Consider the following 23,991-nt stretch of genomic DNA (forward strand, 5'->3'; position numbering starts at 1 on the left):
TTATTCAATTAAAACTTTATTAGTGACAATATATCATTTCAACTTGATAATGTTTTCGACATCTTACACGTGCAACGCGCGTGCTTCTATACTAGTAAATTACAAATACTTTTAACAAAAAAAATTACAAATCCTGAAGAACCTTCTCCTTTCATGTGATTGTACTTCTTTTACAACGATTGCAAGATAATGAGAAAGGGCTTTAAAGTATCGACAAAAAAGTATGTCGATGCTTTTGCCAATGCTTTGAAAAGCGCCGGCAATTGGCAAAACACCAATTGGAAAAGGTTTTCCTGCATTCTTCGACTGTATATATATCTATATATATATACATATATAAGATTTTATCAAGAGGAAGGTCCTTCAGTTGATCCATCATCCCATTGCTCTTTCTCAATTGATTTTGGCACTGACAAGTTCTGCGAGTGACCCGATAAATCCTACGACCGTAATGATGAACCCGACCATGTTAAATGCGGTGAGAAGAATCCACTTCCTACTCCAAGTTCTGACTTGCCTCTGCACAAGGTACATCCGCACGGGACCGTACACCACAGATGGCCAAAAAATTACGGTCCCCACAACTCCGATGACTGAGGTGAAGTACGGAAAGATTACCGCTATCAATGTTGCTATTACAACATAGAATGTTCGGAAACAGGCCTGAAAGAGGTTCATCTGGGTTGTCGGTAATAATGGAAACTTGAAGGAATAGGACTTGTTCAGCAACCTGCTGTCTGGGAATCTCTCACGGAGCCATCTCTCCAGCATTGCGAAACTAGCCTGACCGTAAATCTGATGACCACGAGGATGCCAAAAACAACCGTCGGTTTTTAGCTTTTCTTTCAATCATTGATAAAAAGGAACCAAAACACTTGGACAGTTTTCGACAGACAAATGGAGAGTGGAGGTTACCTGATATGCTCCCATCAGATAGATAACAACGCAGGCATTTGCAAAGTCGACAAGCCAATAGGGCTCGTAAAAACCAAAGCCCGTGAGGAGATTCTCGGGCGTGCTGTCACCAAAAGCTGCATACCCAATGCATCCGTAGGTGAGGTAAAATAAAGTGATGATGGATACCGCGACCGTCAAGGCGACCTTCATCGTCTTGTTCACCGGTGGAGGCGACTTCAGTGTGTCCTTCACTCAATAAAATTCTATCAACAAGCCATGATTCAATTCCTCAACCAACTTGCCATTTTTGAAGTTGAAAGGCAGCAAAGATTAAGGAATAAGCAAACTCGGACCTCGATCTCGAGTAGAATAATTGTAAACGGGGTTGCAAAAGCAATGTCTGCAAGCGCTGTGAATACAAGAAATGTTTTACTGGCAGAATCAGAACCGGGGACCCCCGTAATACTGCCCTTTACTGTTCCATTTTCTGCATTAAGGGGAAGGAAGTAAAGATATCGACACAACTCGGCTTTTACAGAATATTTCTCGAGAAATATCATTACAGTCGAGTCACGAACCGATTACTTTTGCCAGTTCTAGTCCAATGCCAATGAATGAGAAGCACAAGGACATGACCAAAGCCATTATGGAGATCCATCTTGTGCTATGGAAATTGGGTATCTGAGACAGAAATATATTGACGAACCCAAAGAGCATCATGTACAAATTATCCCCATATTGGCATGGAGCATCATGCCCGTATTTGTGGTAGCAGTTTGACTGCTGAATTGCCCTGCAAATTGAGTTGGTCAGTTTTCTGGCCTAGCGTTTCTCGCCAACGAATTGGCTTCTTACCGTAGACTGCTACCGGCGGTGCTGGTGAAGACAACGGCCACCCCGAATATGGTGAATTGGATCAAAAATCCGAATACAACGTGGTGCTTGTCACCTGCTATGAAAACTTCTTTAGTGCTGCCCTGTTCAACTAGAAGATTAATTATATGCAGAACAGATTCCTGCCTGAGACAGAGACAAGGAAGCAACTTCCTTTTACCATTCTTATGAAGAACAAAGGCAGGCATATATCCTTTCATCGGAAAAGACAAACCAATCATATTCATTTTTTGAAAAAAGGAAAAGGAAAATTTGAAAACGATGAAATTTCTCCATAGAGCCTGCTGCCAGATTGAAAACTACGAAAATTCCGTTGTATCCCCGGAATGATGCAGGCTGATTCTGCAGGCAGTGCCAAGAACAACAATCTACTTACCTAAATAGAGCTTAGTAGCTTCCATGAAAGACCTGTTCCTGATAGGTCCATGCTCGGGATCGGGATGTCTGTAGCATTCAGCGAGAAGGAAAGAAGAAAAAAGAGTCATTGCCGCAAAGATGATGATGCAGAGAGGGCCGAGGATCCACCCGAGCTGCGCCACGCTCCATGCTAGTGGCAGCACTCCTGCACCTGCCACCCCTGCTAATATATGTGCCACTGCTGTCCATGTTGTACCTTAACATCGACCCCAAAAAAGAAACAAGCAAAAAATGAATTAAAGAAAAGGATTGGAGATTTATATTATGAACCGAAAAATTTAGATAGGAAAGGATTGTCTCGTGTTCTGTGACCAGGAGCATATCTATCCGACAAAGCAGTTAACAATAACACACGTTCCATTTGCATATGACGCGCATTCCTAATCTCTTGAAATGACTTACCGGTTCTCTCGAGAAGGTCGAGCTCGGAAGCATCGTCTCTACGGAGTAAGCTGGTGTTTAGATCAGCATTCTCTTCTTCCATGATCTCACCTCCCCTTTTCTCCTCTCGTTACCACCTACAACAAAATGATTTCCTGAATATTCTATATATACACTATTCGATGCGTGTTAAGACTCACGCAAAGTCGCGACCCCACCCAGACCCAAGAAAACAGAACTTAGTATATGAATATAACTCAATTATGATTTTAATATAATAACTCAATTCGAGTAAGTGCTACAAAAAAGTAAGTTATAGTAAATTATTAATAAATCTCAAATTAACGAGCCTTTAAATTTTTCTCATATTATTGCCGAAAAAATTTTGGATTCTGGATTTTTGTTTTAACTAAATATTTTATAATGAAAAATCGTTATTTGTATGAATATAAATTCAAACTTATCATGACAATATACATAGTATATTTGAGTTTATCAAGTTTTTAAATAAGATATTATTTTGAGTTTTTATTTTTATTTTTCGAGTAAATACGTTCTGTGCTATTCCCCGTATCCGCAAAGTTCATGCCTTACTATGTGTGTGTATATATATATCAAATTATGTCTGGGCCTTGTAAACCCAAAAGGTCGGGCAAGTGAATTTCCATCTCCGTGCCTTTTCCCCTTTTTTGGCTAGGTGATTAGGCATTGCCCGGACCAGCTCGAGCATCCTTCGACTTCTAGTCATCCATGCTCAGATTGGGGAATTCGTAGTCGGGGACGGAGCCATCGAAGCTCCGGGATGGGCGCAGTTGCCCCCAGACATTTGTAAAAATTCAATAATTAATATATAAGAAGATTATCACATTTGAAAGTCTTGCCCCTAAAAGGAAAATCTAAATTGCCGCTACACGATAGTTACTATTCGACTTTGCTCCCAAGAATTTCTCACAAGTCACAGTAAGAAGGATAGAATTTGTACCTCAGGATTGAGTTTTAGAAATGTTAAGGACTAGTAGTAAATTCTTTTGTTTTTTTTCCCCCCAGGATATAATTATAGCTTTTCCAAAATTTTATCAGCAGTTCATAAATTTAAATTTACTACGGTAGGGGAAATATTGGTAATCGAAATATAATCGTTGCCTCAATTAGTATATTGCCCCTCCTGAATATAATGTGTGGCTCTGTCCCTGTTCATAATGGTAAATCCCAACGGCAGCATCCCAGTGGTGCAAAATAAATAAATAAATATAAAAAGATATGATGCATAATGAATAAATCATAATCAAGCAATGTTCTTAACAGATTCTTTGAAGTTTTTCCTATTTTTGTTCAACGAATGGGTTTTGTGGCAGTTGCTTTCAATTTCGGAATGAAATTAAATTCCTTCATTAGAGAATTGTGTGTTAGTGGTCCCCTTTGATTTGTTTGATATTCTAAGTCTACTATCAGATCCATATAAAAAAAAACAAATTTCAAGGGAATAAGAAAAATCTTGTTTTATTTTTTTTTAATTACAGAAGAGAATAGAAAAATAAGAAATAAAGGGACATGAGAGCTTGACTGGTGAAATCTATATGTAGAATCTCCTAATCGTGAGTCGAGAGTATCATCACTACACTGAATTCACCCTATATCTTGATCTTGATTCATTTTAATCACTATGTTAATAATGCCAGAAAAAGCTGAACAAGGAAGTTTCTTGTGATGGGTCAAAATTTTAAAGTGAAATGAACTATTATTAACCAAAAATATATATTTTTAAATGAACAAAGATAATATTAGTATATCCAAGATTGTCTTTTAATTCACCAACACAGTATGATATATATTATACACAAATAATTACTAAATTGATTCTTAAACAGTCAGTCATCTCTATAACCATATAATAATGGTCAAGTTAACCATTAACTTAGCATCACCTAACATTCATATACTGACTAAATCAAGTTCTAGCAAACAACACGACTTTCACGGAACAACTTCAAACAACCTCAATAATCATCACATCTATAACAATCAGACCAGACAACAATATACAGCACAACCAATCAATATAGTCATAGGGCGCATTTCTTCGCAACAGCGTGATAACTGACATAGTGACCATGCGCCTCGACTTAAATCTCCATTACTCACCTTACCACTTCCTATCATCGGGGGCCACCCATTATCAAACCTCCAACCTAACTTCCATTTTATATCCCGCCAGATCAGCGGTTTAGGCGTGCATTTTATATCCCGCCGGTTCAGTGATATAAACGTCCATTTTGTATCCCACCGGTTCAGCGGTCTAGGCGTCCATTTTATATCCCGCCGGATCAGCGGTCAACCACACCCCCAATCATATTCCGCTGGGTCTGACAGTCCCATGGCTATATCAAGTAAACAATATCAATATACCCAAGCACAATTCCAATCTTATTATAATTGTATCATACTATCATCATATATCTCATACACAATCACATCACATATTTCAAATCAAAATGAAACATAAGATGCCACCTGATTAGATCTGATTAAACCAATCACTCCCCATACAGTGATCAAACATCAACATTACTAATCACATCAATTTTTGTACTAGATCTGATTAAGCCAATGACCACCCGTACAGTGGTCAAACATCAACAGTACTAATCACATCAATTTTTGTACTAGATCTGATTAAGCCAATAACCACCCGTACAGTGATCAAACATCAACATTACTAATCACATCAATTTTTGTAGTTAGTAAACCCCATTTAACAGCATTAATCAACCACAGGAATCCCAGGAACATTTGCCATTCGTTTGACTTTTCATCCGATTAAGCTAATAATCAAGAAGTCCATTCTAGTCTAATTTTTCAAACTTCCAAAATAGACTCATCCACAAAAATATCCCTATCTAAACTTCAATATAATTTATTTCAGATTAGCCCCTAACATTTAAAAATTTTCAAAAATTCTTCTAAAAAGAGAGAGTGCAGAGAAAAAGTTGTGATGGGGGAAAATGGTGGCCGCCATTGTCTCAGTCAAGATTGCTCTGAGACTGACATCGACCTCCATTCTGTGTCGGGCTCACACTGTTCGCATATTTCTCCCTCTCTCTAATACGAAGAGAGGAGGGAGGACCCGTGCAGTGCCCAATGCTGACCACCCACCCTCCAATTACACTCGAGCTTGCCAAGGGCCTCAATAGTTGTACACAAGCTCGACTGTGTGGTGTTTGCTTTGGCCCCCCGCTGCCACTCTCTCACACATTAAAAAGAGGAAAGAAGGCTCAAGCGCTGGGATCAAGATTAGCTAATGCTGCCATTTTTCTAGGTTGTTTATGACCTTAAAGTTCACCTACAACCTCGACTGAAATAGCGGTGTCCTTAAGCTTCATCACACCTCTCTCTCTCTCTCTGCATCCTCTCTTTTTAGTGGTTTTCTAGAAGTTTCTTAAGGCATAAAGAGAGAGGGGAAGACCAAAGTGTTGGGGCTAAAAGCCAACCACCATCTATCCAGTTGATGTCATCGACTTCTCATTTATTAGAAGCGATCTCGGATGAGCGATGGCAGCCATTGTCCACCTTCCCATGTCCTCACTTCTCTCTTTTTGTTGGGGTGTTTCTAAAAGTAATTAAAAATTAGGGATTATTATGAAACTAAAAAATTTAGCTTAGGAATTATTTTATAGAGACTAGTTTGGGATAAAATTTCAACAATAAAATTAGATAGGGCAAAAGCTCATAATTGAGTGGATGTGAATAGTGTTGAGACATACGGAAAATTAGAATAGAAAAGTATTGGTTTATAAAGATTGGCTTTCACAACTTATAATCTCGAGTTTTTGAATTAGAGATGAGCTCAATCACTTAACGGCTCAGCGGATATTTTATATGGTATTAGAGCCACAGTTCCACGCGTTCGTATGCTTGCATCACACCAAGCTCAGTATGTCCGAGAGCAATTGAAAGGGTGCCTTGTCCAAGTGTGGAAGAGGAAGTCCAACTCGAGGTAGTTATGGCCCGAGTTAGGAATGGAGGAGAGCCCGGATTGAGGTAAGTTGTTGAGGGCGGGCTCTTCAAGTCCACGTGGCACGTGTGTAGGCAAGTGAAAGAGAAAAAAGCCACATGTTACCACGTGCGGCCGAATGTTGAGAAATAAAAGAGTTAATCCCACATTGATTGGAAAAAGAAAAATAATTGGATTTATATGAAACTTGAGTTCTGCCACTTATAAGCTTGAACTTTTAAGTGGATATCCATATAAGCCTGATGAAAATTTAGTAAAAAGAGTCAATCCCACATTGACTAGAGAAAGAAAATAATTGGGTTTATATAAGACTTGGTTTTACCACTTATTAGCGTGAAATTTTACGTGGATATGGGCCTAGATCCATGTAAACCCGATGAAAATTTAATATGTTGAGAAGGAAAAAGAGTTAATCCCACATTGATAAGAGAAAGAAAAATAATTGGGTTTATATGAGACCTAAGTGCGGAACTCATGGCTAGTGAAGTTTGGGTTTGGAAGTGGAAGTCGGGCTTGTAGTTGGTTTGAACCCCTTCGCCCTTGTGTGCAAGATGAAGACACTTCGAGGTAGTTAAAGCCCAAGTTCAAAAGAGAGGAGAGCCCAACTCGAGGTAAGTTGTTGAGAACGGGTTCTTCAAGTCCACGTAGTACATGTAAGTGAAATTTCAAAGCCTCACATTGCCACGTGAAGGAGGATGTTGAGACATATGGAAAAATAGAATTGAAAAGTATGAGTTTATAATAAATTGAGTTTCACAACTTACGAGCTGGAGATGAGCCAATCACATATAGGCCAAATGGATATTTTACAAATGGGACATCATCAATCAGCAGAATAACAATACATGTCTAGTTCTTCTTTTTTTTAAGTTAATAGAATCATCCGTCATCCATCCATCCATATTCATATACATAGTAAAATTGATTCCACTTCGCATTAAATAGGGTCATAGTTAGTAAGGTTAAAATGATTTATAATTGTATAACAATAAAATATTTTATTGAATATTAATATATAACTTATATTGAAAATCAATTAATTGATCATGTATAGGACTAAACCATAAACTATCGGCAAAGAAATTAAAATATAGAAAATTGAGTATGAAAATGTATAAATCAAATTTGTAAGAGAAATTTCAAAAAAAAAAACTAAATAAGTTAGTTAGGCCAACTTCATCGAATGTTATTATTCAAAGATTGTTGTGTGAAATTTTAAACAATTTTTTGATATTTTTATGATTTTTAAGAAGCAAACTATTTTTGAAATATATATAATTATCATATAATTGAAATAAATGTATGAAAAGATGAAATCCCGTATAATATAAAGATAGAATACTAAAAATTTGATTAACTTTTCATATAAAAATTTCCCAAAAAATAATAACAAATCACTTAATTTTACGAACTTATGGTCATATAACTAAAATTGACTCCTATATTAATAAATGATCTCTCATTATTGAACGACATTTTAAAAAGTTTTAGAGAGTTGGTTTAACCATATGAATTTCATTTATTTAGTTGGATATTAACCTAATTTCTAATATTAGACAAAATTCGCATGTTTAAAAATGGGTAATGAAGTAAATATATATGAACTTATAATAAGGATGTCATCTACAACAAATCTCTATAATATACTTGCTGTTAAATAAATATATAATACAATGCTTACTAATTGGACTATTTGTTGCAAAATATATATTGTACCATGCAAAATTAGTCTAATGTTTAGTTATTGTATGAAACTTGAAAAATAATTATTAAAAATATTTTATTGTGTTAAGAAGCCAATATATTTCCATAATTCAGTATATTTGTTACAAAAATGATATATATAAATGTTTCAAGCTCATAAATAAAAATATAATTTTCAAAAAAGTTATGATTTTATAAATGAAAATTATTATGATAAAGCATTATGAACTTAAATTATAAATAAAATAATAAATAAATTTTAAAAATAAGAATCTTATAAATATTGTTTTGAAAAACGAGCGAAATGAAGTTTTATTCTAATTATTGAACTCGATATATGTCAATCTATATTGATAATTGAAAAAATTATGATGATGCATATAAATTGAAATAAGTAGTTTCAAAATATTATTATAGTAATTTCTTGGTATGTGCAAAAATAATTAAATTACTCTAACTTTTAACAACAAAATGTTAAGGGAAATATTTGAAATTATATTTAATAATTGAAAATATTTATTATTTTTAATCAGAAAATTTGCATTTCAAAATGTAAATAATTACGATAAGAAATGGTATAAGAATACATGTAAACGAACTTGTGCAATGCACGTGATAGAAAACTAGTATATATAGTAAAATTGACATCTCTTTTGATTAAATAGGGTCATAGTTAGTAGGATTAAGATAGTCAACTTGTAATTGTATAACAATGAAATTTTTAATTGGATATTATTATTTAACTAATATTAAAAAAATTGTTCAAATGTAGGACTAAACCATAAACTATTGGCATGTGAAAGAAATTAAAATTTATGGAATTGAGTATAAAAATGTATAAATCAAATTTGTAAGAGAAATTTTTTTAAAAATACTGAATAAGTTAATTAGTCCAACTTCATCGAAGGAAGATTATTATGTGACACTTTAAACTTTTTTTTATATATTTTTATGGTTCTTAAGAAACAAATTATTATTAAAATATATATATATAATGAGTTTTTCATATAAAAGATTTTCAAGAAATAATAACAAATCACTAATTCTATGAACTTATGGTATATAACTAAAATTGACTCCTATATTAGTAAGTGATCTCCTATTACTGAACAAAATTTTAAAAAAATTAATAAAGTTGATTTAATCAAGTGAATTTCATTAAATTTATTAATGTTAACCAAAATTCTATTAAGATTGAAATTGTTATTGTTATTTATGACTCATGATAAAATAAAAAATTAAGCAATGATGTAAGAAAATTTGCATATTTGAAAAATGATCGTGAAGTAAATATATAAAATTTACCGCAAGGATGTCATCTACAACAAATCTCTCTAATATGCTTACTACTAAATAAATATATAATGCTCACTAATGGGATTTTTTGTTACAAAACATATATTGAACCATGCAAAACTAGTTTAATTTTATTATTTAATTATCGTATAAAACTTAAGTTTAAATATTAACATTTTTTGTGTTAAGAAGCCAATGTGTTTTTCAAAATTCAGAATAATTGTTATAAAAATGATATATAAATATTTTAAACTCATAAATAAAAATATGATTATCAAAAAATTAATGGTCTTATGAATGAAAAATATAATGATATGGAGCTTAAACTCATAGATAAAATAAAAAATAAAATCTTAAAAATTAGAATCTCATAAATATTCTTTAAAAAAATGAGTGAAATGAAGTTTTATGATATTACTAAATAAAATATATGTCAATCTATACTGATAATTAATAAGAATATGATGATGCATAACAATTGAAATAAATAGTTTCAAAATAGTATTATAATAATTAACTTGTATGATTGTATGTGTGGTAGCATCTAATATACCGGGAATCATTACTCTAATTTTTGACAAAAAATGCTAGGATAAATATTTGAAATTACAATTAATATTTGAAATTTTTTATTATTTTTAATCAAAATATTTGTGTTTCAAAAAATATATAATTACAATAAGAAATGGTGTATGAATATATAAAAATTGAACCCATGCAATGGTTTGGACTAAAAATGTGTAGCATACAAAACGTGTTAGGACTAATTTGCCCAAACTAGAATTTATATAACTAGATTAAAAATCTGGGCAAACTTATAGGGCTTCAGTTGGTTTTTATATATTCCACGTACGTATTTTGTTTATAGCTAGGAAAAAATTTCATGCTGTTAATGTACATCGTTACCTGTTAACACTCTGTAACGATTTGGACTAAAATTGTATAGGACTCAATTGACAAAAAGGATAAATTTGTAGGACCTTTGCTGTAACTTTCCTTCTAAAAGTGCACACAGGCTGAGAACGAATTTTATTAAATTGACAAAAAAAAGAACTTTTTGGAAAAAAAAATTCCGTCTGTGTAATGTCTTGCTCCTTCATTTTCTTTTCTCCTATTCTCAATTATGTTCCATAAATTTTTCATTATAAAAAAATTAATATGTCCGTAAAAATTAATCATGAATGTGCATGCCGCTTGAACTAGTACCTGTCTTGATAGTATCTATGTTATTGATCATGTCGAGATGATCCAACGACAAGGTTGTTATTGTCCAAAAGTGTAAATTCACTATAATGAAAATGATGAGTTCCCAATTAAAACATGAATAACATCACTCTAACTAATCTAAATTCAAGCAGAGAATGGGTATTAACTTCCCCACTGCCAATCCATGAAAATCAAGAAGCAATAATCTTCTTCGAAATAGCCTATGAAATTCAGTTGCCCATCAAAAACGGCACGCAACTCTCACATCGGTGTGAATGATGCGATTGATGCGAGGCGTAGCGGCGTAGCGGTGCCCACCCACCTCAGCCCCCCATTCGAAAACAAATTGCATTAAGTATATCCTTGCCTCAATTATTTTGAGAGCATTGACAAATGATCAAACATCTAAGGGCTACTGGATACATGTGAATGTGAGTGTCGTGAGAATTATTGGGCTAGGAGAATTCAATTATTTCTCTTGGTATGTAAATTTTATTTTTTTAGTAAATGTTAGTCGAAATTAAAGAGCTTTTGTTTTTGAAAAGTTATTAGAAGTCAGGGTGTTCAAGGCAAGAATTTATTCTTCTTTGGTAACGCTTGCCGAAGCTTCACTAAGGATCATTGGGTTCACTCGCTTGTGTGGACTAATTCTCCTGGCAAATCATTATACTGAGTTGAATTGGCCGAGATAATAGGCAGGCTTGCTGGCCACTTGTTTATTTCGGACTTGTGCATCCATATTAGGTGGAAAACTCGAAACGGTTAAATTTCCGAACCGTGAGATGGTTTGAGGTATACTTTGACTACTTAAAACCCAGCCGTCATTTAGTCCCGTGATCTCTCAAGGCCGTGGTATAACGCTCTATATCGGTGGGACCGACAAGTAACACATCAAATTACTTGAACCGCTCCATGGCACGTCTAGAATTATTACTTATTGCCAATTTGGTGTTTAGACGTATTTGGCGTGAACAGGTACATATAAACATCCAATAACAAACTCTATGGACAGGGTGATTGGTAGAAATTTGACATTAGATTCGGACTTTGCCCCTCAGTAGGTCGCTTTTCGAGAAAAATGGGTGCCTCCCCGTTTTCGCTCTTTTTTTATAGACCTCTTACATTTTCCTATTCTAGTTCTAGAGGACCCCATTATTGAATAATGACCAACATGTCAATTAATTACAGCATAAACGGTTTTCTATGCGCACCCGAATTTCGTCTCGTCGGGGTATGCATGCGCGCGCCTATGCAACGCGGCTTGGGAGTGTCCACCTTCCCGGGGACGCGCGACGGACGCACGTGTGAAGGAGTCGCCACTACCTGTTTACCACCCGAAGGTCGAGGGCCGGTAAGTCGCCCGGGTCTAGGGGTATGGATACACCTAGTATGCTAAGGCAATGGTCTTGTACGGAACCGAATATTCCGAATTCGGGGGTTCTATTACGTGTGGGCCTATATCCCACATGCCCTTTCGGTACTCTAACTTGCTAGGCTTGCCATTTTATTTATTTACTGCATGACTTAGGGTTGCACTCGACTCGCTCGTTTTGACACCGTAAATTCGAAGAGACACTTGAACCGTCCGCTCTCCGACCGGGATTATTACATGAATAAATATACATCATAAACCCTTACATTGTTCTCTCAAATAAATAAAGGACAAGCTATAATGACTAAATCCCGGTCGGTTCGCGTTCGGCCATTATTTCACTCATGCTCACCGTATGGTTTGGAAAAGACCGAAAATTAAATTAAATGCGCACTTGGTGTATGGGGGCATTGGACCCCTTGATCGAAGGTTATGGGCGTTGGACCCAGTGTGAATCGAGTCCTAAAGGATCGGGTTCGATCCGCATAACAAACAAGTGCAAAAATGTAACAAGCAAGCTCAAATAAACAAACAATGAGGTTTCTTGTTATCGCCGAATTTACGTGAATTAACTGATTATTAACCGGGGTATGTTGACATACAAATCCTACCTTAAAACAAACAAAAGGGATGTTTAATATTCACTCAACACTAAAAGATCACGAGCTCAAATATCACCCGCGAGATTTTTTTTTTTTGCCATTTATTTTCCTTTCCGCTATTTCGTACTCTACTATGTCAATAGGCTTCCCCACTGCCAATCCATGAAAATCAAGAAGCAATAATCTTCTTCGAAATAGCCTATGAAATTCAGTTGCCCATCAAAAACGGCACGCAACTCTCACATCGGTGTGAGTGATGCGATTGATGCGAGGCGTAGCGGCGTAGCGGTGCCCACCCACCTCAGCCCCCCATTCGAAAACAAATTGCATTAAATATATCCTTGCCTCAATTATTTTGAGAGCATTGACAAATGATCAAACATCTAAGGGCTACTGGATACATGTGAATGTGAGTGTCGTGAGAATTATTGGGCTAGGAGAATTCAATTATTTCTCTTGGTATGTAAATTTTATTTTTTTAGTAAATGTTAGCGAAATTAAAGAGCTTTTGTTTTTGAAAAGTTATTAGAAGTCAGGGTGTTCAAGGCAAGAATTTATTCTTCTTTGGTAACGCTTGCCGAAGCTTCACTAAGGATCATTGGGTTCACTCGCTTGTGTGGACTAATTCTCCTGGCAAATCATTATACTGAGTTGAATTGGCCGAGATAATAGGCAGGCTTGCTGGCCACTTGTTTATTTCGGACTTGTGCATCCATATTAGGTGGAAAACTCGAAACGGTTAAATTTTCGAACCGTGAGATGGTTTGAGGTATACTTTGACTACTTAAAACCCAGCCGTCATTTAGTCCCGTGATCTCTCAAGGCCGTGGTATAACGCTCTGTATCGGTGGGATCGACAAGTAACACGTCAAATTACTTGAACCGCTCCATGGCACGTCTAGAATTATTACTTGTTGCCAATTTGGTGTTTAGACGTATTTGGCGTGAACAGGTACATATAAACATCCAATAACAAACTCTATGGACAGGGTGATTAGGTAGAAATTTGACATTAGATTCGGACTTTGCCCCTCAGTAGGTCGCTTTTCGAGAAAAATGGGTGCCTCCTCGTTTTCGCCCTTTTTTTATAGACCTCTTACATTTTCCTATTCTAGTTCTAGAAGACCCCATTATTGAATAATGACCAACATGTCAATTAATTACAGCATAAACGGTTTTCAATACAGTAATATTCGTTTCTTGATTCGAAATTACGAAGTCAATTGGCATATTCATCAGCTTTTGTACGACGCCACATCATCAAATTCATTTTTAGAAATAATTGCTTTGATGTAATATAGATATATCTTTTACCATATATTGCATTCTCCTAGTACTTTATTATATGTAATCTTGCTATAATATATTGCTCGTATTTTTGGGACCTGAAATATAATGTATAGGTTCTTCTAATTTTATGTGTGTGGATGTATTGCTTATAGATCAAGGGAAGTTAAAGTACATGCAATCTATTTAATTATTACACTAGGGGAAAGTGCCGCCCGGTGCCGCGGGACTACAATTTTTCAACGAATAATATCGTAATCGTAATTTAATTAATGCTCGATATAACACATAATCTTAATATATATAGTAATAATCGAAGAAGTAAAAGTAAGACTTCTTAATTGTTAGCAAAGTTTTGGACTTCTTATATGTTACGTGGTACAAACACGAATATTTCTTTATCCTCTATCCAAAATTTGTTTTTAATAGCTGCAAAGTCTTTCTCTTTTTTAATTTCATTAGGTTAGGTTAGTTTGCTCAACCAATTTTCGTCAGAATATTAAAATATGAGAAGAATTTATCTGATGTCCTTAAAAAGAAGAAAATCGTTATAATATGCCAGGACTTGTTATATAGTCAGAAAAGTGTTATAGAAAAATTATAAATTATACCGTAATTACAATATGATTAGTGACTGAAATTTATGATGAGAAAACGTAAAGACAAAATACGATTACAAGATAAAAGTTTATAATAGCAAGAGAGAAACTTATTACAACTCATTACCAAAAAATAATTATCAAGGAATAAAACTGTACAAAGAATTTTTTTTTCTTGTGCAAGTTAATCTTTTTCTATTTCATTGTTATGATGTGTGGAATATTCTTCTGTCAATGCCATATTTAGTTATCTAAAAGAACCAGTTTTTGCGATATCTATTGCCATTTCATATTCCCTTTGTTAGCAATTTAGTAGAGTAACTTTTTAGAAATATTCATGAATCTATATGTTTTATTACTTCTGATAATAATTAAGGTAATTTCTTTTTTGATAAGATTACTTTTTACAAATATCTTTTATATTTCACCCACGCAAGCATGATTGCTCATCTAATTTTTTGAAGTGAAAAGTTACACCGTTAATCCCTTATCCCGTATAGTGATAATATATATTAATCTTATTTATATTACATTTAAAACTAATATACAAGAAAAGGGACAGAGTACTAAGTTCTCATTTAAACGAGAACTTAGTACTATAATGTATCTAAAGGTTCCAGGCTCAATTCTTGTAATGTGTCTACTCATGACCTTTAGTTAGGTTTTCGATTTTCTTTACTAAGTTCATTAGCCCCGCTGAACTGTAAAATACTAATCCAATCATGAATTATATATATATATATATATATATATATATATATACTATTATATAGGGAGAAAGACATTTTGGTGTAACTTTTACTTTTAAAAATACCCGTATTTGATATACTCTAAATTATATAAGCTATCAAAATGAAATTACATTATTAAAATCACAAAAATAACTACATGCTACTTTCCCAGTTATCTCACTTCTCACTCGGTCTCCCCGCATCCTCATCGTCAATAACCTCCAACTTTGTCATTCCTCCTCTTCGTTTTCTTTTCCAATTCAAAACTTCAGTTCAAATATGTGTTTTTTTTCTTAATTTCATATTATAATCAAGGGTAAATTACAAAAAAAAAAACCCAAGTTTTGTAAAATGTCTCAATTTTGTCCTAAATTTTGTTTTGTAACAAAAAAAACCATAAGTTTTCTAAAATGTCTAAAAAATGACCTCCGTTATAACTTCCGTCAATTTTTGCTACTGATGTTGGGTCCCTTTGACAGTCCACATAGGTCACACGTAGGCTAATGGGTCCCTTTAACGGTCCACATAGGTCACACATAGGCAAAAATTGACGGAAGTTATAACGGAGGTTATTTTTTAGACATTTTAGAAAATTTATGGTTTTTTTTTACAAAACAAAATTTAGGAGAAAACTGAGACATTTTACAAAATTTGGGTTTTTTTTGTAATTTACCCTATAATCAAATGTGTTTTTACTTTCACATTACCATAGCCCTTCTGGACGAGATTGCTTTCACGTTTTTATGGCTTTTTTTGGGTACTCTTTGGACCCTTTTAGAATTTTCTTATTTATAGAAATGCATGCTAGAGGAGATAATGGAGAAGAATATTAAGAAAATAGAGCGTTAATCTTATAATTTTTTTTATTTTTCAGTATTATCCTTGAAAATAAGGGAGATTTTAGTAATTAATGTATATAATAAGATATAACATTCGGAAAAATGGTTATAATTACGTGATTCTCTTTAATAATAGTATATAAGATATAAGATAATTGGTATTACCATAAAACTACACTCCAATACAGAATACAAAAGAAATACTCTCTAACCACCCACTAACACTCTCCCTACCCTTTCTCACTACTTTTTATCCATTCACTGGTACCTCTCTCTTCTCTCCCCTTTAATACTTTTTTCTCATTATTTATTTCATTATTTATTTTTAAATCAATAAAAATCTATTCTAGTATCTATATAAAAAGTTAAAAACCTTATACATTCATCTATACTATTCTATATGGGAGAAAAAGAAAATTGGTGTAACTCTCTTTTTCATATTGCCCATGAGAAAATATGGTGAAAATTTAGGATTCATTAAATTAGAAAAGAAAGAAGTCAGAAACAAATTAGTAAAATCAATTTTCTAACCATCCACTCACAATTTTCTTCCTCTCCCTCCTTCTTCCCTTTTTCTCTCCTCTCTCTCTCTCTCTACCCTTCCAATCAGCCTTCTTTTTTTTGCTTGGTAGTAATGAGATTTCATTCATCACTCATAAAGGTACCTGAGAAAATGCTCAAGCAATATTACAAGTCAAGGACAATAGATGAACCTCGTAGGACAACTGCAAAGAAAAAAACAAGGTGAAAGAACACCTACAAATTAGCACAGTACAATTGCAGTTAAGCCCTCTACAGTCTCGAACTAAACCTCCTACCGGCTACAAGGATCCCAGTGAAAACTGGGCGAATATCTCAAGTCCATAAACCCTATTCAGCTCAGGAATATGCTCCAGATCTTTGCAAGAATTTTCACGGCAAAGCTAAACGGCAGGGCTTTGAGCGTACCTCAACACTATCGGGCTTACCACATCATCATGAGAAGACAACGATAAAGGCTCCTCGAGTTCCTGCACTCCAACCGCCAAAGGGTCAATGACAGTTAGACTTCGTCGGAGGTGGTCTTTGCAAGGGGTATCTGCCTAATTGGGGTGGAAAGCCTCAAATTACGGTCGATCTAGGCCTGCAACGACCTAAAAATAAACGAGTCTTTTAAATCTCTCATGTCGATGCCGCCTTTGTTTAACAACTTTTTTTATTTTAAATTAGTTTTCATTAATTAATACATTAATAATAATAATAAACCTTTTTTATATTTTTATGTATAAAAATAATAATATTTTATTAGAGATTAAAAAAAAAGACTGTGCATAATACAAATACAGGCCTTGTAAGATTTGTGAAAAATAATATTTTTGCAATGATTGTGAAATGATGAAAAAGAATTGCGTTAGTCCGTGCATAGCATGGATATCAGTCTTGTATAGATATATATTTGAGAGTTACTTCGAAAGGACCACTCTAATGGCCTCGAACGTGTACTGTCCAGTGTTATCAGAACCGGACCGGACATCGAACCGGCCGAGGTATGGGGTCACGGGTTTATGGGTTCAACCGGGGTTCGATGGGTCGGACCGCATATTTAATTAAAAAATAAATAAATATTTATTATTTAAAAATAATAATATAAAAATTAGAAATATATTTGAGGAACCTTTCCTCAGTACATTATACATTTCTTTAGCTGTTTCTTTTCTTTTTCTTCCTCCTTAGTTCCTCCTTCCTGAATCAGTCATGTTTCTTTTTTTCTCTTTATCCCTCTCTTCTTTCCGTAATGTCCGCATTGGAAACAGACTGACACCATAAATCATGACACTCATATGCAGGGGGTCAAAAGTGCTGCCAGCGGAGATAGTGAAGCATCCCTCAGAAGGTATGTATTTACCTTTGTTGTTAGATTTAGTTTTTCTGCTTCTGGGGATAACCGAATATTTATGAAGCTTAAGTATATCATCCGGAATAGTCTATGCCTCTATGTTCAGCATTTTCCACTCTTTCTTCAGGCAAGAAGAAGACCGCTCAGAAAAAGGAAGCCAACAATCCACTTCAAACACGAACGACAACTGCAACATTAATGAGCTGCTGGCTGAGCTGAAAGTGTTCAAAGAAAGGAACAAACTCATGGAGAAATAGCTGAAAGATATGGAAGAGAGATACTCGGAGATTAGTCTCAGATTTGCCGAGGTAGATTAGTCTCACCGTGAGAGGCAACAGCTTGTGATGACCGTGCGGAATCTCAAGAATAGCATGAAAAGCTGAGGAAAAGCAAAAGGAAGCATTTTGATTACGCATGTGCCAGAAAATGTGGTATAAAAGCCATTTCTTGTATACCAAAATGATATTCTTTGGAATGGAAAAATTAATAATTATTCGTTCTTCTTCTATCGGAGCATTAGAGAAGTTCAGAAACTGGCGCTGCTTTTCAAAACAATCAACTCATATTAGCGAGCAATTATGTGTTGGCGATGTGACAAAGCATCATGCGAATTGCTTTAGCCGTTTTGCATCTCAGTCGGGGTCTGTAGTTGGTATTACTTACAAAGCATTTTCTGGTAGGGTCAGCTGCATAGAATAAGTTCATACTATTAACTAAAACCGGTAAATATATGTGCGTGCTATCCTCTCGGTATAGCCATATCGTATTCTAGCAAAACAAAAGCAGTAAAACACTGTTACGAAAAAGGCAAATCGAATCCACGGCATCATCAGCAACAGTTAACCAGGATTAAGACTGATTATATTCTACTTGCAACAACCCAATCACCAAAGACAATAAATCAAGACCAGCTGATGAACTCCACCATCACCTCAGCAACTACCCAATCTTCAGTCAAATTTTTCAGCCTTACTTTTAGCAAACATTGCAACACAATCAATTAGAACATTAACCCTGCAAATCAATTACTCAAAACGGATCAGAGAAAGAGTGTCGATTACCTTTGTTAACTGTGGTCCTCTGATCTGAAGAAGCGGCGATGAAGACTATGGAGGGGGTCAAGTACTTTGCAGAATCGAAGATCGAAGAGGATCGAAGGAAGATGCAGAATCGAAGATCGAAGAGGATCGAAGGAAGATCGATAGGAAGATCGACACTGACGAGAACAAGGAAGATCGAAGAGGATCGCTGACTAGGGTTTTCACCTTCAGACTTCAGCTTTCGATTTTTTCTTCGATTCAATCCTTCTCTGTTCAGTTTGGGCGACTGAACACCGAATTTGGTTTCGGGCTCGGGTCGGGAGATCCGGATTTCACTTAAAAATCGTGAACCCATCAACCGGCCGGTTCGAATGGGTTTGATGGGTTTGTTTAAAAACCGGCCGGTTTTCTAGGTTCACCGGTTTTTTTTATGCAATTTCGGTTTTTTAGGTAACCGGACCGGACACAGGTCCGGTTTCCGGTCCGACCGGTCGAACCGCCCGGGCCGGTCCGGGTCTGATAACACTGGTACTGTCCCTCTCTGTTCTTCTCTATTAGCACGAAGCAAGTAATTAAAATGGAAATGTGAAGGGACATACATGTCTCATCCGTGTAAATACATATACATATATATATATATATTGTTACGTCTAGGCAAGCACGCAAATGTCTGAAATATATTGCACAATGAACTTAATAAATTACAATTATTGAAGAACCTTGTCCTTTCGTGAAATTACACTTTTTTTACAACTGATTATGAGGTAGACAAGACCATCCACTTTCAACTTAATAGAATGTTTTGCCAATGCTTTGAAAAGCGCCGACAATTGGCAAAACACCCATTGGAATTGAAAAGGAAATCTAAATAAATGAGCACGGGTAGTCCCACTAATGAGAATCAAACTCGAAACCTCTAGATTACTAGATGAGGGTGTTAGCCACTGCACTATACCCCCTTTCTCGTTTTACTGCATTCTTTTGACTATATACACATATATAGCGACTTTATCAATTAGAGGAAGATCCTTGAGTTGATCCATCATCCCGTTGCTCTTTCTCAATTGATTTTGGCACGAACAAGTTCCTCGAGTGACCCGATAAATCCTATGACCGTAATGATGAACCCGACAATGTTAAATGCGGTGAGAAGAATCCACTTCCTACTCCAAGTTCTGACTTGCCTCTGCACAAGGTACATCCGCACGGGACCGTACACCACAGATGGCCAAAAAATTACGGTCCCCACGACTCCGATGACTGAGGTGAAGTACGGGAAGATTACCGCTATCAATGTCGCTATTACAACGTAGAATGTTCGGAAACAGGTCCGAAAGAGGTTCATCTGGGTTGTCGGTAATAATGGAAACTTGAAGGAATAGGACTTGTTTAGCAACCTGCTCTCTGGGAATCTCTCACGGAACCATCTCTCCAGCGTTGAGAAACCTGCCTGACCGTAAATCTGATGACCATGAGGACGCCCAAAAAAAAACGTTAGTTTAGCTCAATTTCAATCTTTGATATAAAGGAAAACAAAAAACTCGGACAGTTTTAGACAGACAAATGGAAAGTGGAGGTTACCTGATATGCTCCCATCAGATAGATAACAACGCAGGCATTTGCAAAGTCGACAAGCCAATATGGCTCGTAAAAACCGAAGCCTGTGAGGAGATTCTCGGGCGTGCTCTCGCCAAATGCTGCGTACCCAATGCATCCATAGGTGAGGTAAAATAAAGTGATGATGGATACCGCGACTGTCGAGGCGACTTTCATCGTCTTGTTCACTGGTGGAGGCGACTTCAGTGTGTCCTTCATTCAATAAAATCAACAAGCCATTATTCAATTCGTCAATTAACTTGCCATTTTTGAAGTTGAAAGGCGGCAAAGATTGAGGAAAAAGCGAACTCAAACCTCGATCTCGAAAAGAATAATTGCGAAAGGGGTTGCAAAAGCAATGTCTGCAAGCGCTGTGAATACTAGAAATGTTTTCCTAGCAGAATCAGAACCAGGGACCCCCGTGATACTGCCCTTTACTGTTCCATTTCCTGCATTAAGGGGAAGGAAGTAAAGATGTTGACACAACTCAGCTTTTGCAGAATATTTCTCGGGAAACATCAATACGGTCGAGTCACGAACCGATTACTTTTGCCAGTCCTAGTCCAATGCCGATGAATGAGAAACACGAGGACGTGACCAAGGACGTTATGGAGATCCATATTGTGCTATGGAAATTGGGTATCTGAGACAGAAATATATGGACGAAACCGAAGAGAGTCATGTACAAATTATCCCCATATTGACAAGGAGCATCATGCCCGTATTTGTGGTAGCAGTTTGACTGCTGAATTGCCCTGCAAATTGAGTCGGTCAGTTTTCTGGCCCAGCGTTTCCCACCAGCGAATTGGCTTCTTACCGTAGACTGCTACCGGCGGTGCTGGTGAAGACAACAGTTAACCCGAATATGGTGAATTGGACCAAAAATCCAAATATCGCTTGATGCTTGTCACCTGCGATATAGGAACTTCGTTAGTGCTGCCCTAGGATTATATGCAGAACAGATTCCTGAGATAGAGACAAGGAAGCAACTTACCGTCAGACACGAAAAACTTACTGATCTTCCTAATTTATTCCTTTTACCTTTCTTATGAAGTACAAAGACAGGCATATAAGCTTTCATCGAAAAAGACTAACCAATCATACTCATTTTTTGAAACAGGGAAAGGAAAATTGAAAACAGTAAAAAATTCTCCAGAGCCCGCTGCCAGATTGAAAACTACAAACATTCCGTTGTATCCCCGGAATGATGCAGGCCAATGCTGCAGTCAGTTCGAAGAACAACAACTTACTTTACCTAAATAGAGCTTACTAGCTTCCATAAAAGACCTGTTCCTGAGAGGTCCATGCTCGGGATCCGGATGTCTGTAGCATTCAGCCAGAAGGAAAGTAGAAAAAAGCGTCATCGCTGCAAAGATGATGATGCAGAGAGGGCCGAGGATCCACCCGAGCTGCGCCACGCTCCATGCTAGGGACAGCACTCCTACGCCTGCCACCCCTGTTAATATATGCGCCACTGCTGTCCATGTTGTACCTTAACATCCCCAAAAAAGTAACAAGCAAAAAACGAATTAAAATCGGGTTGGCGATTTGTATTATGAACCGAAAAGTGAATTAGGAAAGGATTGTCTCATGTTCTGTGACCGGGAGCATATCTCTCCGACAAAGCAGATGACGCACATTCCATTTGCTTATAAAGCACATTCCTGAATCCCATGGAAGAACTTACCGGTTCTCTCAAGAAGGTTGACCTCTGAAGCATCATCTCTACGGATTAAGCTCGCGTTTAGATCAGCATTCTCTTCTTCCGTGACCTCACCTCCCATTTCTCCTCTCTCTCTCTCTCACCTGCAGCAAAATGATTTCCTGAATTCTATATACTATTCGATGCGTTTTTAAGATTCACGCAAAGTTGCGACCTGATCCCGACCCAAGGGATCCGGGCGAAGCCCAGAATTCTTGAATTCATGACTTGATAATTAAGTCGAAAAAGTAATTGAAAAGAAAACAAAGTGTAAGAGGGATAAGGAGAGAGAGGGCTCTAACTAGCTTGGAGCTTCTGACGGCCGCTGGGAGAGTACTGAGGAATCGGGCAGACGGCTGAGGAGAAAAAGGGAGAGGGAAAAGGGAGATTCACTTGAGACTTGGAATTCTCCAATCCAACTGTACTGTTTTAGTAGTTTTTTTGTCTTTGTTCGGACAGTTATTACTGTTACATATATAATATTACTTTTTTTTTTTTACTCTCTTTTGTTTTCTTTTTTTATTTTATGTTCTATTTGTTAAGATTTTTGGGTTAAGACAATCTTAATGCATTAAGAAGTTGGGGGAAATTCTAACACGGCATTCTATCACAGTGACATATTTGGGACTTTGAGTTTGGGTGCTTAGCACCTTTACTGTTCGTGATGAAAAGTACAGGATAGTAAACACTTAAATTGAAAATACTCAAACTGAAACTATCCAACACCTAAGATGGTACAATGTCATTCTAGACAAACTGTTAGTTGAGATGCCAATTCGGGACTATTTCCAAATGTGTAATAAAGTAATTAGAGACAAGGTATTGATTGGATTTTGCAATAAAAGAAATAAGAAAGTACAAAAACCCCATTATGGTTTGAATTTGAAATAAATTGGATCATGTGATTTTTTTATGGGTAAATAACACCATGTGGTTCACTTCGTGAAACATAATAGACCTCACCGTTAATTTTTTCATCACTTCCGATCCTCTGACTTTTCTTTTTGTCATTATTACCCTTAAATGTTCAACTTTTTCTCAATTTAGTCCTAAAATTCGAGGGAAAAAAAAGGGGGAAAGGGCTTGGGCTTTCAGTCAGCGACCCTAACCCCACCACTGAGGTTGCTGACACCCACAGAGGACGCCGGAAACCTCGAGAGTGGGGTCGGGATCGCCGATTGGTGGCCCTAGCCCCCGAATCAACCGGGATCCCGAGTTCGAGATCCTAGTCGATTTGGGGGCGGAGGCCACCAATCTGCGGCTCCGACCCCACCTCCATAGTCGCTGACATCCTCTGTGAGTGCATGCGACCTCAGCGGTGGGGTTGAGGTCGCCGATCGATGGCCCCTTCCCCCTTTTTTTCCAAACTTTAGGACCAAATTGAAAGTTTGACGGTAATAATTGTAAAAAGAAAAGTTTGAGGACCAAAAGTGACGAAAAAATTAACGGTGATGTACATTATGTCTCATGAAATGAAGTTATTTGTCCTTAAAAAAAATATATAATCCAATTTGTTTCAAATTCAAATCACAACAAGTTT

The 23,991-nt window shown here is 36.2% G+C and overlaps 2 protein-coding genes across 2 annotated transcripts; both read right to left on the reverse strand.

Annotated features, from left to right (window-relative positions):
• LOC116215107 (probable amino acid permease 7) lies at positions 1-2,755 on the reverse strand. The gene is made up of 7 exons (XM_031550687.1): positions 2,611-2,755; positions 2,168-2,404; positions 1,753-1,846; positions 1,476-1,690; positions 1,251-1,384; positions 916-1,143; positions 1-795 (listed from the first exon to the last, which is right to left on the reverse strand). The coding sequence occupies exons 1-7, from the start codon at positions 2,690-2,692 to the stop codon at positions 394-396; spliced, it is 1,392 nt and encodes a 463-aa protein (XP_031406547.1). The 5' UTR covers positions 2,693-2,755; the 3' UTR covers positions 1-393.
• Positions 2,756-19,810: 17,055 nt separating this feature from the next.
• On the reverse strand, positions 19,811-22,902 carry LOC116215108 (probable amino acid permease 7). Its single transcript, XM_031550688.1, has 8 exons — positions 22,754-22,902; positions 22,437-22,555; positions 22,005-22,241; positions 21,567-21,660; positions 21,290-21,504; positions 21,065-21,198; positions 20,735-20,962; positions 19,811-20,615 (listed from the first exon to the last, which is right to left on the reverse strand). The coding sequence occupies exons 2-8, from the start codon at positions 22,531-22,533 to the stop codon at positions 20,214-20,216; spliced, it is 1,407 nt and encodes a 468-aa protein (XP_031406548.1). The 5' UTR covers positions 22,534-22,555; positions 22,754-22,902; the 3' UTR covers positions 19,811-20,213.
• Positions 22,903-23,991: the final 1,089 nt, after the last annotated feature.

The sequence above is a fragment of the Punica granatum genome, chromosome 7 (genome assembly GCF_007655135.1).
Source record: "Punica granatum isolate Tunisia-2019 chromosome 7, ASM765513v2, whole genome shotgun sequence".
Classification (NCBI taxonomy): Eukaryota; Viridiplantae; Streptophyta; class Magnoliopsida; order Myrtales; family Lythraceae; genus Punica; species Punica granatum.

Coding starts and splice junctions, on each gene's coding strand:
- LOC116215107 (XM_031550687.1), bottom strand. CDS start 2,692: ATGGAAGAAGAGAATGCTGATCTAAACACCAGCTTACTCCGTAGAGAC. Junction 2,405..2,610: donor CGACCTTCTCGAGAGAACCG/GTAAGTCATTTC, acceptor GTCGATGTTAAG/GTACAACATGGACAGCAGTG. Junction 1,691..1,752: donor ACCGCCGGTAGCAGTCTACG/GTAAGAAGCCAA, acceptor CTCAATTTGCAG/GGCAATTCAGCAGTCAAACT.
- LOC116215108 (XM_031550688.1), bottom strand. CDS start 22,533: ATGGGAGGTGAGGTCACGGAAGAAGAGAATGCTGATCTAAACGCGAGC. Junction 21,505..21,566: donor ACCGCCGGTAGCAGTCTACG/GTAAGAAGCCAA, acceptor CTCAATTTGCAG/GGCAATTCAGCAGTCAAACT. Junction 20,963..21,064: donor TTATTCTTTTCGAGATCGAG/GTTTGAGTTCGC, acceptor TATTGAATGAAG/GACACACTGAAGTCGCCTCC.